This window comes from Centrocercus urophasianus, unplaced genomic scaffold, assembly GCF_019232065.1.
Source record: "Centrocercus urophasianus isolate 14NV4802_14NV808 unplaced genomic scaffold, USGS_Curo_1.0 seq_33, whole genome shotgun sequence".
Classification (NCBI taxonomy): domain Eukaryota; kingdom Metazoa; phylum Chordata; class Aves; order Galliformes; family Phasianidae; genus Centrocercus; species Centrocercus urophasianus.
The window spans coordinates 2,735,856-2,751,298 of record NW_024884900.1 but is presented as its reverse complement, the minus strand read 5'-3'; the positions used below and the strand labels follow the sequence as shown (position 1 = coordinate 2,751,298).

At 42.3% G+C, this 15,443-nt stretch overlaps 1 protein-coding gene across 4 annotated transcripts in view; it reads right to left on the bottom strand.

The window, feature by feature from the left end:
• Positions 1-15,443, bottom strand: part of TRIM37 (tripartite motif containing 37) — a 22,883-nt gene extending 7,440 nt beyond the window's left edge. For 3 of the 4 annotated variants that reach the window (XM_042829947.1, XM_042829944.1, XM_042829945.1), the window contains exons 1-18: positions 15,341-15,443; positions 14,921-15,022; positions 14,194-14,234; positions 13,566-13,682; positions 12,866-12,953; positions 11,822-11,944; positions 10,501-10,624; positions 8,939-9,006; positions 8,603-8,727; positions 7,454-7,504; positions 6,954-7,035; positions 5,819-5,895; positions 5,156-5,335; positions 4,325-4,439; positions 3,889-4,101; positions 3,398-3,528; positions 2,611-2,708; positions 1,459-1,659 (exon numbers count right to left, since the gene is read on the bottom strand). In XM_042829947.1, the coding sequence (XP_042685881.1) occupies positions 1,459-1,659; positions 2,611-2,708; positions 3,398-3,528; positions 3,889-4,101; positions 4,325-4,439; positions 5,156-5,335; positions 5,819-5,895; positions 6,954-7,035; positions 7,454-7,504; positions 8,603-8,727; positions 8,939-9,006; positions 10,501-10,624; positions 11,822-11,944; positions 12,866-12,953; positions 13,566-13,682; positions 14,194-14,234; positions 14,921-15,022; positions 15,341-15,361 (1,957 nt within the window). In that variant the 5' untranslated portion in view covers positions 15,362-15,443. The remainder of the gene's footprint in view (positions 1-1,458; positions 1,660-2,610; positions 2,709-3,397; positions 3,529-3,888; positions 4,102-4,324; positions 4,440-5,155; positions 5,336-5,818; positions 5,896-6,953; positions 7,036-7,453; positions 7,505-8,602; positions 8,728-8,938; positions 9,007-10,500; positions 10,625-11,821; positions 11,945-12,865; positions 12,954-13,565; positions 13,683-14,193; positions 14,235-14,920; positions 15,023-15,340) is intronic. The other variant, XM_042829946.1, reaches the window with a different exon arrangement.

Below are 15,443 nucleotides of genomic sequence, written 5' to 3'. Positions count from 1 at the left end.
ACAAAAATGGGCATTTTTAATAGCCCTAAGAGTTCTACCTTTTGCCCTACTGTGGATACAAGAGATGAGATGCTTTCTTTTGTACACCTACAGCCCTGTAATTTAGGATACTAGTATGGCACAACCAAGGAACAGCACATTTCTATCCTCTGTCTGAGGAAGGGCATAGATCTTGCTCTTCACAAAGAGCAGGACCTCTGATACTGTGGCATAAATTCTGATGACAGCTGAGTACCCTATGCTGCCAGATAAGCTTGAGTTCATGAGCCTGGTTTCTAATTAAAACATCAAATTTGTTAAATGTTTTCTATAAAATGTGTTAAAAGCCATAGAAGATTCTCATACCACCACCATTTCACATTAACATGTAAAACTCATTGAAATCTGGAACTAGGGGAAAAATCCCCTTAAGTACATAACACCACAAAATTGTGCCAAAGAACCAAGACCTGAGAAAATCTGCATGCTGCTTAGATAGAAATTGATCACCTTTGGTGTCTGTTTGAAGTGCTACAAGTCCTATAACCATTTTATTGCAAATTCAGCTGTTCAGAACTTTTAAACACCTTCAACTTAGAAAGTGAAGCTCAGCAAACTCCAAATACAACCACAGCTTTCTCTTATTTGCATGACTCAAATAAGATCTGGGAACAGTCAAGCCACACACGTACATCAGCAGCAGGTAACTCCAGCTGCATGGCTTGTAGCTTCAGATCACCAAAAACCCATTAAATACAAAAGATGAGCCTAATCTTGCCTAAGTAGTACAGCTCAAAATGCAGCAGCATCTCAGTTTAAGCCGTTGGATTTCATCACTTTCCTGCCTGAGCCCATCTCCTTTTTGCCCTCTGCTTGCTTTTTAACACAGTTTTCCAGTTTTCAGTGCCTTTTTCATATAGAAGTAAATTCCAGGATTTATCTCCCTGCTGACATAAACTGTGCTCCCAGTAATCTCAACCACTAAGTGTACAAACTGTGTGAAGCACGAGGTGTAACTGTTTTTTCTCAGCAGATAGCTGTTTTGAGTTGTTTTGTCTTCCACTGCTAAACCCTTCTAGAAAAGGGCCTTTCATGCATCCCCCACAGCAACTTTGAAATGAACTGCACGAAATGCATCACTACAATGTTACCACACAAAACAGCCAGCCAGGTCAGTCTCATCCCCCTAGACGAGACAAGAAGATGCTCCCTGATAAACACTTCTGTTCTCAGTTGAGTCATACAGCGTTCTCATGCTGAGGTCACCCATCAAGACAAAGAACATGTTGAGATGCAGCATTCTGATGAGCACAGATGAGGACATGAAGTCTAGCTATCAGTGAAAATGATGGCCCCTCATTCTCTTTTTCCCTCTCCACAAATCTACTTCTGGATCTCCACAAATCTACTATCTCTGGAATTGCATTCTCAAGAGACAGTACCAGTTTGGAATGAAATGGAGATTTGATGTGCAGTTACCTCTGCTCTGTAGAAGAGAGGCAGGTGGACGTGGCTGGAGGCCCCAGAGGTTCTCCATACCATTTCTGTCTTTTAGATCCAACAGGTGGATTAAAATCAAGGGATCAATATCCAGTAAACTGCTGCTAGCTGCTGAGCCCAGGGCACTGCCTCCTCGCCTCGAAGGTCTTCCACTTGCACTGGTGTAGCCATGGCTGGTACCTAAGGAAGAGTTATGGGGACACAGCATGGGTGTGAATGACAAGAGTTGGAGAGTTCAAGCAGATGAGGCACAGAACCACTCCAAGAAACGTAACAAGGTATCAGTATTATTTCATCCCCTTATGCATCCTGAAAGCAGTCAGATTTACTTCAACAATCTTTAAGCTAAGCACCACCACGGGAGAGGAAGGGAGGAAAAGAAGTGTTTGGCTCATATCTTCCATGTAAATCTCTTAATAAATAGATTGGATCAATCAATTAACAAATCAATACAAACAGCATTTATTCTCAAGGCACGCACATAAACCTTCTACCTTTTTCACCTGCCCCATCAGACTTCCTCTGCAGCATTTCTGGTGTCAGTTCTGATCAGGTCATCTCTATGGTTATCTCTACCATACAGAAATATGCATACATTCAACATTTCAGAGTCTTAGCCTACAGCTCACAGTTTGGGTTATAATGCTCTCCAGAAGGCATGAGATCTTAGAACACCTTTCTATTTTAACAATTTAAATATCTTTCTTCTTGACTTTTAAGATTATTCACTCCCTTCCACACAGTTCAGGTTTTATAGTGCATAAAAATCTAGAGTGAATGCATCACATGCTCGGAGGCCACACAGATATGAGTGAAAAAAAGCCTTCCAAATTCATTTTATTGAAATGGAAGGATTTTCTAAGAGGCAGAGAAACCTCCCTCCTAACTTCCACATCATTTTAAACATCTCCAGATTTCCCCCCACCGTTTTTATGGTTTTTTTTTTCCCTAAACCAAACCAACGAGATGTTTCTGCTACGCTGCAATAATCAGTACAAACTACATGATGCAGCACTTCCAAAAATAGAAATGCCTGCAGAACACACAGCTTGACGTTGCTTCCAAAAAGAACAGGGAAGAAGTCCAGCAGTGCTTCACATCTACAGGAATTCTGAAGGCTATTTTTCATACCTGATGCCCCAGGAGCAGCAGCAGCTGCTGCATCTTCCATGAGATCTCCTTCTTCCAACTCCATATTATTGCTATATTCCACATCGTTTTCTCCAGACCTGAAGAGAAGATAGGGGTGGAAATGGCAGAATTACATCTTACATACAAAATACAGTTATTAGGTTCTGGCTGCTCCCATTAAACATTATAGCACGCACCACTGAGAAAAACACAAAGCACCATGAATAGTTCCTTCTGCACTCCAAACTACACAAATTAGTGTGTTAATTAAACGGCTGACTAATAACCAGGAGTCTAAAAGTATCACACAGATCCAGGCTGTAAAATCTCATCCTGTAAACTTCTCTACCTGTGCTTGTTACTTGTTACAACACATTCTCATGTTTTAACAGATGCTCTAGATTTGACATCAGTGCATCAGCTAAGAAAATGAAGTTCTCTGCTTTTCAGAAACTACCTTATTTCCACTCCTACTGCATCACTTTCTAACACCAAGCTCTATTTCATTGTGGTGCTGATCAGCACAGAAACAAATTCCTTACTGTTTTGTCAAAGAATCTTTACAGGCTACCAAAACCAGAAGCACTATAAAAGCAAAGGAAGAGACCAGTAAGTAAAGAACCAGTGCCTGAAAATTCTTTGTTTAACATCAGCTTATGTTGCTTCCAGCACAGGAAACATCTCTTATGTTGCACTGACTCCCAAATATACTGTAACTCTGTGTAACAAATGAATTTTTACTGCTTGGGAAACACAAGGTGATTACCTGGGATTTTAAGTTACTTACATAGTTTCTTCATCAATATCATTCTCTTCAGTGTTGCTGGTTGCTGTTGAACTAGCTGAGGAGCTGCTGCCATCAAGGTGGTTCACTTCGTCTTCTCCAGCAAGATCCAAATCACCATCAGAGAGTTCATGCTAAAGAACAAGAACATTTCACTCAGACTGCACTGCTTTTGTCAAGAGCTACAAACAGAATCCTTCTCCTGCAGCGGTGTCACCCTGCCAGATAGAAGTGATGGGTCTGAAAGCACAGTAAGAGCTGGTGACAAAGAAAGTTACATTGCTCAGCTGCAACTGGGAAACCTCCTTACAGCGATCACATAGCTCTGTTCCAGAACATCCCTGAGACACCTCCTGCTAACTGTCAAACCCATTGTCTCCTATTTCCACAAAGACATTAAGTCTCATTTACAATTCAAAACTTCACAAGTGTTTCTACTGCTAACCTATTATAAAAAGCCACACAAGAGAAGGCAAAATAAAGACAGTTCCTACACTGAAGTCTTCATGCTGTATCTTCTCTTCATCCTCTTCCTTGTTATCTCGCATCAACCCCGGAGCAGCAACGTTCTCAAGCAGTGCTTCAGTGCTTGGTCCAGACTTTTTTGATCTTGTTTCTTGTCCATCATCATTCTGGGGACTGAGGTGAGTGTCTGGGGGTGAAATGCCTCGTGACTTCTGAGTCCGGGAAAGCTCAATTGCGAGCCTCTTAATTAGAGAGACACACAGAAACACACACAGAAGATAACAATGGAGCAGCATCATTGCATCAAACCCTTTTGGTTGACTTGCACATATATTAAATGCCATCAAAGCACAGTACATGTGGCTACCCAGGCAAACAAAAAAGCCAAATATGAGCTCCATAACTTAAAACAGTTAATTATGAGGCAACAAAAAGTGATTTTATATCAATATACATCAAACTTACTTCTTTGAGATTATTTATTTGTTGGATATAACTTGTCTGAGCAGCTTCCAACTGAGCAATATACCAGTGTTGATCTCGACACTTCTGGAAAAAGGTTGGTGAGCGCACCTGAAACCTTCAAAACAACAGTTGACAAGTCTCAATTTTCTGGCAAAGTCAGAAAAGCCCTGCATAAGAACACTGGATGACCAGAAATGCCATCGTAACAGGCATCACGCAAGGGCAACCCTGCCCACAGCAGCAGGGTTGAACTACATGATCTCTAAGGTGACTTCCAGCCCAAACTATTCTGTGATTCCATGAACAGTACTTCTGTACTCACTATCCTGAATGCAATGAATAGCAGAAACAATTACAGGAGAGACATTATATTATTGTCCCAAACCAACACTAGCAAAATCAACACACTACAAAGCATTTAATAGGAGCAAGAGAAGGTCTGTGTAGTGATGTCTGAAGTAGATGAACAAAGTTCCTACATTTGTCCTGATATTGCAGCATTACCTCTTACATTACAGACTTCTTTCCTTCATTCCCAAAGCTCTCCCATGCTCACTACCTAGAGACAGAGAATACATCCTCTTTCTCACTTGAGTTACCTACAGATCTCTACTCAGGGAGTAGCAGTGTCAAGCATAGCTCCTTCTCAAATAAATACCAACTTTTCTCAACTCACTTTAGCAAGCTTGCTCCTTTTACACTTATGACAGTAAAATCCATTTATGAAAATCATGTCACAATTACTTTAAGTTCAACTAATTGTTTTTTACCTCAGTAGTACATACACTTCATGAAATAATAGCACAAAACCCCCCACCATGTCTTTCTTACCTTAGGATCACAGTGTCATTTTGTCTGTTCAAATAGCCTTCGTTGGCTAACAAGTCCAGACGAAAGAATCTGTTGTAACCCCAGCATTCTCCAACTTCAAAATCAGAGGCAAACTCTCTAATTATGTTTTTAGTGGGATCGTTGGTGGACTGGTGAACCATTTCCACGCGGTACTCATACCTACATGTAGCAAGATCACAAGGTAAAGATCAAAACAAAGAGGTCAGAACTGCTGAACGCACCGGGCCAAAGCAAACTGCCCTCCCTGAGAAGCTGCGTCCACCTGGAGAGGTGACTCAACTCAGTTGTAAGACGTTATTGAAGATAAGAGAACTGGGGAAAGAAGGCAGGAACAGGGACTCATCTGGTAAACCAAGCCTACAGCGGAACGCTACGAGACAGAATCTCTCATCAGGTGCTCAGCCAGTTTGCTTCCTTCCTTGAACGAGCCACTGAGTAACAGCCTGAAAATATTTTCAGGCTCAACAGCCAACAAGAATCTCACCAGTCTTCAGCACCGACTTCACCAGTCCCCTGCAACACCGCAGGACTCGAGGCTGCTCTTTTCCAAACCCTTCAGATGCTTTAGCAATAGAAAAATAAAAACCACCAAGAAAACACAACATCAAAAGTCACTGCTGTTCTCAAAGGAGGTTTGCTTACTTGGATGTCTCTGGCAAGCCAGCTGACAGCTCCAAGAACACAGACAGGTAGTAGCCCCGTACGACTCCATTTCCATCCTTGAAAAGACATAAAATAAAGAAATTAACTGATTACAAATAAAGCCAAAACCAGATAAAACCCACCTCTATGCACTCTTGAAGGTTTGGGAAGTAGTTTCAGCAAGCAGTTTCCACCAGATTTTCAGCAGTAGTCTGTTTCATACACTACAGCTTTGATTTTTATTTTTTTTTTTAAAGCCTCCTGTGACCTAGAACTCTTCCTGTAATTTGAATCAGTGTAGAGTTCTCATCTGGAAATGCATAAACACTTTATTTGTATCACTCAAAACTCAAAGCAGAGCTTTAGTTATTCTATTAAAAATTAGGAGTTCACTTGAGTGGCAGACTGAATGGACAAACAGCTGTCAGTGCACTGGAGCACAATTAACATATGAATGAAAAAGAAGTAAAAACAGCTGCAAGTTTACACATCAGTTTGTATCTGTCCAGTTTCCACTTGAATTCTCAAGATGAAAACAGCTCAGGTCAAATATTAGTTCTGAGGTACTTTATGTAAAGCTGTACTTCAAAGCCACTTCATTTTTGAAGGAAGAGTCATTTTTACTTCTTCAGAAGAACAAACAGTGAAAACGTTGTCAGTTAACAGAGAAACCACATCTGAACCACCAGAGAAAAACATTATGACAGAACTTTCTACCCTCACTGCAATCAAGAACAAGGAATGGCTCAACTTCAACCCCCTGGATTGAAGAAGAGATTCAACTTACCATTTGAAAATTAGTTTTAAAGCCTTCTAGCAGCACACCTTACACAGTCAATCCTGAATGCCCATCACCCTGAAGGCTTGCACAGCAGCCCACCTGTGTACTGCTAGAATACAGCACTGTGCATACATGTTAACCAGATTAACTTCCCTGAGAGCCTTCAGTAAAGGATATCTGGAGGCAGAGGAACACCCCACCTGCTCATGATTAATTCTGCAGCCTTACGTTCCTCCCCTCCCCGTCCCTCTGCCACCAAGAGAAACCAACTGATGTCTCCTCACAGCAGAAGCACACGCAGGTCACTCAGGGAGTTTGGATGCAATGACAATTTCAGTTGAAAACGTAACTCACTGGGTAAACTTTTAACCTCCAACAAAGTCCTGACACCTGAAGAGGTGGGCTGTAAACAGGATCTGCTCGCTGACGCAGTGTACTATTGAGAGAGGAGAGAAAACATTTGCTATTGGGACAAAGCAAAACCCTCCAGACACTGCACATACACTTGCACTCCGTAGGACCATCCTTCCTGCTGCACAGATGTGTAGCAGCACGAGGCCACACACAGTGTTAAGTCCTTAAGAATATATGTATTCCTTACAAAATTACCCAATCCTTTGAATAAGGAGCAATAAGTACCTCGTCTTTATAATTAAAAACCCTTATCAATTTCCAATTCAGCTAGGATTAACTGCTGTTCACCTGGGAAATCAGATTTTGACCAAGTCTGTCACATCCAGCAGCTTTCAAAGGCGACTCAGTGTTTAAAAAAAAAAAAAAAAAATCACACATGAACAGAAGAAACAGAAAATGGCTCCTGAGAGTCCAAGAAATATCACAAGATCCATTCTTACCTAAAGTTCTCCAATACAAAAGTAGTTGAGTCATAGGCTGGAACCAATTCACTGGGAGGAAAAAAATACATTAGAATACATTGAATAACAACCTCTTAATAGATTGAATTTCATATCAAATTCACTGGTAGCACCAGGAGCGTGAAGCTGTTGCTGTTAAGTATAAAACTGAAATGCTTCTACTTCAAGAGCACAAGATACCTCATTGGATGATGAGCATTCAGCTTAAGTTTACCTTAGAGAGATCTTTAAGCTTTTTTCAGAAGACACTTCAGGACAATACAACTACTGCAACTTGAGATTGCATTTAAAAGCAGCCTAGATTGATTTGAGGGATTCAAATCAATTCCTCAGATTTCTCAGGCTTGCAGTTTTATGGGGATGACTGGCAGCCAGCTTTCTCAAACTCTGCAGCCTCCCCAGAGCCCAGCACTAACAGCACTCTCTTTAAGAAGAAGTGTTAGGAAGTGATTTTGTCTAAATATTAAGGTGACCTGCAGAGGCATCTCATGAGAGCCTTGCAATTATATACTGAATGATCCCATTAATTAGAGAAAAAGGACAAACCAGTAAACTAAGTGTAAAAGGGGAGAAAAAAAAAAAAAAAAAAAAAAAAAAAAAAGAAAAATCGAGTCAGCTGGAACCCACTGTTCTGAGTCCCCAGCAGGGATACAGACTTATGACACCGGCCCTGCAGGAACAGAAAGCCTAAGTGAGGCGTAGGCTGCTAAGGGAAGGCACACAGTTGGACATTTCTGGTGTAAAATCTTGGACACAAACTGAGCCAGGGACACCAAGTTCAACGCCAAGCAATGAACGGAACCACGCTACCAGATCTCTCGCATGGCAGAGAGGTACGACTCCCCTGCACCAGAGGAGGTTATCAGGGAATCTCTCTGAAACCAACCTAATCATCAGAAATTCATCACCCGTTCCTTTAAACCCACACATTGCTATGCCTGCCCTTGTTTTACACAAGGTTTATGCACGTCAGCATACATCCTACCTCCCAGACTCACTACAACGTCCTCCTCCATACAGCTGAAATCTGTTTCTCGGGACATGGGAAATCCTCCTCTATTTTGTAGCTAGCAAAGCAGTTACAAGATGCCTCTCACAACTGCAACAGAGAGGAAATGCAACACTTACCTTGTGAAGTCAGGAGGAACAGGAGTAGTGACAAATGAGGCCATAGGCTTCCGGTGAACCTGCTGGAACATCATCAGGATCTCTGAACTTTTGGATATCAGCTCGCTCTTACTGCATGACCGTAACTATCAGGGAACACAGAAAGAAGGATGCTTGCACCATCACTGCGGAACAGATGGTGGCCACTTTGGATTTCAAACAAATAGCTCTAATTCAAGTAATAGTCACCCCTTCAAGTAACACTTGAAAAATAAGTAAATAAGAAAGAAGGTCAACTGAAGAACCGTCCACGTGTTATACATACAAACATTACATTCCAGCTGTTTTCATAATCACCTGATGCTCCACTTCCTCAAGCAGGGACTCCAGAAGTTCAGTTTCTTGGGTAAGAGATGTCTTTTGACCTGTTTAAAGACAGGAAGACCTGTTTAAAAACAAGATGACACATTCCCAAGGTTGATTGAGAAAGCATTTTCAAAGCAAGCCTACGTTTTTAATTAGAGCTGTAGCAATGAACTCATTTGAGGTTAAGACAATATTGAAACATTCTCTGTGTCCCAGAAATGGCAGGTTTGTTGTTTCAGGGCACTTTTTTGAACAAAAAAAGCAGGACTGACTTCACTGCATTTGCTTTCCTCCAGGAATCTCTTTTATGTGAGCAGACACTTTGCAAGTCCACCATTTCTCCAGACTTTGATTTTTGTTTTCTTCATTAAAAACAGCAACAAAAAGAACAGCCAACAAACGGAAAAAAGAAAAAAACAAACATTTAAATGTGTTTGTGAACTTCAATTAGCATGAAGCCTGAGACAAGGAAGAGCAAAAAAGCTCCGTCACGTCTGTTTTTTTCTCATGGGGATTTACTTTGTCACTATCACACATTAAGTGCCCCAAGAACGCTTGGTAACCCTTAGAAAAAGAGGTGTTACACAGGAAATGTTCATCTGGACATGCAAATAACCAAGGCTTTCTGCCACAATTCTAAGAGTGACCTTCAAGCCATACACCTTAAAACAAACCTTACAACACAGATACAGGGCCAACAACATATTTGTTCGTTTGCTCTGATGTGAGGGTTGTGTACCTTGCAAGACTGAGTTCAGATGTGTAACATTTGATTCAAGACTGTCTAAAGAGACTGGCATCTCACAGAGCTGCCACCTCCAGTATGAGCTGCTATCTGTGTACTTATCAGCATGAAAGCACACGTGGAAAAAACAAGGCACACAGAAGCACAGATGAAAGACTGAGTGAGCAAAGCACGCAGGGAGCTGCTGCCTGCAGAGGAAAACTCAAAGTCAAAATAAAAACACTTTCTAAAAGCATTGCTCCTGTAAGCTTCAGTAACCATCACCCATCTCACCTCTCTTGAAACCAAAGAACTCAAGTGACCAGCCTCCAAAAGCAAAAGCATTAGGAACTAAACTACAACTCTGATTCCAGATGCCCTGCTCTTCATTTGCAGACTGCCCACACACGTGGCTCTGAATGGCTGCTTAGCAGGCAACAGGGAAACTTCAAGTTCTTTCAATTACATTAAGAGGAGGCAGCATAACAAAGATGCCTCTCTGGGCTAACACCAAAGATCATGGAAACAGGTTGCCACTGTGAGACAAAGCTCTACATATCTTCCAATTAAGTTTAAGTGTTCTCTGAGCTATTTATTATACAGGAGTTTGTAATTAACAGAACAAGCTACCTCCAGAAACTCAGGGCTGCAGCACAGCAACTACAATATTAAATACAAGGCCTACTGTAGGTAGTTTTCTGTCAGTTTCCCAGCTTAACCCCATTACATGGCACAAGCAGCCACGATCCAAGGCTAAGGAAGTTTCTCAGCACATTTACACATTTTGAACACATTGCTCCCACTCACAGCAGATCAGGCAAACACCCACCCATCAGTGTTATGAGCTTGTTCTTCAGCTGAGTGTCCAGCCGGGCAATCATCATTTCCACTGCATTCCTGATCTCCCGAACTCGTTCATCCTTTGCACTGCGCACTGCCTCCACGTTCCTCTCCTAAAAGAGGGTTCAGGAAGAAAAAAAAACAAACACAAACATGGATAAAGAGGAACTACTCACACTTTTGCACATTTTACTCATTTAAACGACCCCAGCGATTATACAGTGATCTTCCAGAGCCTGGAGATCATAAATCCATACAATGGGTTGGAAGGGGCCCTAAAGATCACCTCGTTCCAGCCCTGCTGCCACAAGGCAGGATTGCCACACGTTAAATATGCAACAAGGCCTCCTAGAGCCCCTTCCAGCCCTTCTCTTTGAGAAAAAATAAAAATCCTGGTCTTAATGAACTCGAGCATGCACGTTTAGAATAAGAAAACAGGAATGTGTTTTAGATGAGCTACATTACAGGTTATTCCTGTTGCCAAACTCAGTACTTCATTATGTTGTTTTACACATCCTTCAACTGCTACTGAGCACAGAAGTGTTGCCCTCTGGTGGGTAACCAAAGGTTAACAACAAACTTGAGCAACGTTTTCTCAATACAAATTCACCATTCAAAGATTATTCAGCATCCAGTTTAGAAAATACAACTATCAGTGCTTCTTCTGTAACCTCAGCAGTATAGGAAAAAAGAATTACTTTGTTGGAAACAGGAACAGTTGGACAGAACTTGTGCCCTTCTTCTTGCAAGGGATTTCTCTACACTTTACAAATACCTCCAAGTGAACTCAGTTCTGCACTGAAGCAGAGCTAAGCCACCACTGAGTACAGCTAACAGCTGCCTGAGCTGCAGCACACCCAGGAACCACTGACACTTGTTCAAAAACAGGCTGCATTTAAGCTCAAGTACACTTGTATTTTATTTTCCCAGAGGAAAGGGAATAAGATCTGCTATAACAAAGCATTTGTGTGCTGGTTTGGCACAGCAGACTGCATGTTTTATGTTTTACTGTTTATAAAAATAACCTTTCAAGGAACTGCTTGAGTTTAGTTTGACACACCACGCACAAGAGATACATTCCCTGCTAGCCAACACACACCTTTCTGTCTGACAATCGCAAAAACATTGAGAATGTGTAAATGCAACTAAGAAATGAAAACTTCTGAGATAATCTGTTTACTTTCACAGAATCAACTGTGCACAGGCACCAAAAATATCTCTGAGCATATGAAATTGAATACTATTTCCATTATCCTCTGACAATGGCACACTGCAGGAAAACATGGTGTTATTTTGAGTCAATTTCTTACCACTTCTTGCACTAAACTGATCAGCTCCATGAGTCTCCTCCTAAGCTTTGCCACTTCTTCGTTCACTTTCGTGACGTGCTGTTCATATATTTCTGCCAGTGGCTTAAAAGTATGTCCTCCATGCTATTAAAAATGATAATAAATAAGTCAAGAGAGGAGAATAGAACATATCATTTTAACTTCAGTCAGCTCCTATTAAATTACTGACAGAGGGGAAGAAAGCCTCCTCATGTATCACTCGCTCTGGAAAAGTTCCAAAGCAGACAGCAAGTAGGAAGTCTGCCTCTCGCTTCCCTTCATAAGAAGTCATGAATTTGGCTTTCATAACATCCAAACTTCCTGTCAAGAAGTCCTCCAAAAATAAACTGCTTTATTCACTGGGCAGCTCTAACAAATCAAATAGAGACAGAAGGATTATTCCTACTAAAACACCCTTCCCAAATAAAAGCAGCATTCAACCACCGATATTCCAAGGCACTGCAGCAGTCTCTCCCTGAAATATTCTACTGAGAGGAAAATAAACGGTGTGGTGAACTGCAGTGCTAAAACACCTCTGCAGATATTCAGGAATATTACCCAGGATGCTCCCATAACATTATCTAAATACTCTGAGAAAGATTTCTTCCTTTACCCATAAAATTCTTCACCACCTACTGTTTGCCCATCCTGAAGCTTGTTACTTTCCTTGTTATTTTAGTCTCCTTTCAAAAAATAATAATAATAATTTTAAAAAAAAAAAAAAATATATATATATATATATATTTTTTTTTTCACTATTTTTTCACATTATTTTTCAATTATATATATATATATATATATATGTATTTTTTTTTTCTTCACTTTGCTTCTCTAACTAGAAACACAAGAAACCCACATTCACACTGAGTTATAAAAGTTATAAAAATGCACATCTATAGTACTGGCATGGTAACTCAATAGCCAAATTAAGTTCCGTAGCTTCTCCATTTCCTCAGACTGCAGCTGGGCTCGCTGCTGGCACTCCTCACTGCAGCACCCTGCAGCACTCCAGCAGGCTGCTCTTACCATTCCTCCCCAGAGCGCACACTGGTGGCAGATGCACTTCTTACAGGTCCAGCAGAACACACTGAGCTTTTCGTGATGATTTTCACACCTCAAGTAAAACAGAAAAACAACGTATCAAACACAGAGAATGCTTACAATAAAGCCCAGAACTCCAGTAGAGCATGAAGCATTAGCGTAGATTCGCAAGAACAGTCAACAAAAATCTTTTATAAAATAAACATCCTTAGTACTGTCAGGAAGTATCCCACAGAAAAAAAGTGTATTAATAAAAATCAGATTTATGCTCAGCAGGTACAGGTTACCATCCCTGAATCAAGCTCAGAATCCTATCAGCAAGCCCAGCACAGCCCAGGCAAACCTCCAGTGTGTCTCCCCTGCTCCTCCACCAAGTTTCAGGTATTGCAGAAATTACACACAATTAGTCTCTGTCCATTTTTCAATGCTTCTGCTCACATTTCCTCTCATTTAAGCTCTATTCATCCAAGTGAGAAATAGTATAATTTAGGAGCTTTATGTGCTACTATGACAGAAATGAACTCCAACTTTCAGAGACAACACTGATTACGACCATTAAGCGATGGCACAATTCAGCCTTTAAATCAGAAAACTGTCCCCTGACTTAACAAAAACAAGATGAAATTAAAAGCTCATTCCCATAAGGCAAACTGCAAACCCTTCACGTGAGGAATGCTCTATTTACTTGTCTTTCTCATTTTCTTCATGCTTTGTGAGGCTGCACAGTTGAAGCGTATCGAGCTGCTGCGTGACCTCCTCTGCCCAGCGACAGTTGACGAGCTCTCGGAGCTGCAGTGGAGCTCTGCAAGAAGCATTGCTGAGAGTTACAGCGAGAACCGTGCTGCAGGAGCTAGCAGAGCACACTGAGATGAGATCAGTTCACCAAATCCACATCACTCAAAAAGTCAGTAGTTATTTCAGACACACAGCGACGCGGTGTTTTAAGCTGGCTTGCTCTAACTGGAGGAAGAAAGGTCAAACCACCCCACAGCTACACAGGGGCACCAGAACTACCCTTACAGTCACGTGTGCCTGGATAACACTTGGCAGACATTTCATTTCTCAGCATTTCAATTCTCCCATCACTCAGCCATCTCTACAGCTGTGCTTCAATGAACACCTCTGTAAAACACAGAAATACTTACCTCCTTACAAGCCTTTTAAAATTACACATTAAATACTTTCAAAGCTGAATATGAAGTTCTGCAAAAACGATTGGCTATTTTCTCAAATACCTCCCCTTCCTTAGGGGAAAATACATCCCACCTTCGATTCACATAGATAATGTATTCCTGGTGTTCAAAATCCCTTACCTACAATGAGGGCACTGAGCTCTTTGTTCTGTCAGCCAACGCTACGAAGTAAAAAAGGAAAGTTTTTAAAGAAACAGCAGGGAAAGAACTGCAAGCAAGAACAATCTATTGTTATTTATGAGTTAATTCATTTCATTAGTCTTCTACTTTTCCTTTTTTAGAGATTTGAAATCAAACTATTCAACCACTTGTTACAAAAGAAGCTGCTATTTGTATCTTAGAAACAGGACAGCTGCAGTCCTCAAACCAATCCAGTTAAAACAAATAGAGGAATTCTGCAGCACCCAAAGTTCCAGCAGCAGCCACGTACATACCTGGTGCAGGTTCCCAGAGTTCAAGGCTAACAAATACATCGCAACAAAAGAAAGCAAAAGATACTTCAAAGACCAGGAATTCCTACCATAACTTATTTCCCCCTATTGGCACACAAGTTAGACACCTGCAGACCAACGGTCAACCCCACGTGGGACCTCTGAATGTTTCTCCACCAGAAAGTTCCACACAAAGACAAGTGGCTGAGGAAGGAACGTTGAAGGAAGGGTCACAAGACAGCTGTGCCTTAAGAGCAGAGGGCTGCTGAACACAACAGGGCCTGCTGAGAGCACCGTGCAGAGACAGAAAACGCTCAGAACCCCACAGGGAGGGCAAGACAGAACACACTGCCTGCTGAAGAGCAGCTCCTAAGCTCGTACGTTTGTAAGTTAACGACAGCGAGGAGCAAACTCACCCGAATGCAGCTGAAGCAGCACAGCTTGGAGCAGTGAGGGCAGAGCCGCGCATCGCGCAGCTTCTCCATACAAATAAAGCATCGGAACACCTCGGCGATGCTCTGGAAAAGGGCAGACGGTTCCTACTGTCACCGCCTGCTTCGCACGCAGAGCTCCGCACCGCCATCCCGTAACATCCCGCCCGCACACCTCGCGCCCATTTTGCGACGCTCTTCTTCAAGGACCCGCTCCTCCCTTGGATTATTTTCTCTTCCCGAGTTCCGCACCTCCTGCCCGCCACCCGGCTCCGTTACGGCACCGCAGCCCGCGGTCCCGGCTCCGTATTCTCCGAGCCCCGTTACGCCGCGGAGCCGCGCGCCGCCCCGCACAGCGCACCTGGGCCGCGCCCTTACAGAGCGCAACCGCCGCCCGCCGCTCACCTCCACGCTCTGCTCGTCCATGGCCGCGGCTCTCCCGGAGGGAGCGGTTCCCTCCCTCCCCGGCTCTCCCGCCCCGCGACGGCCAAAACGCGGACGCGGGAAG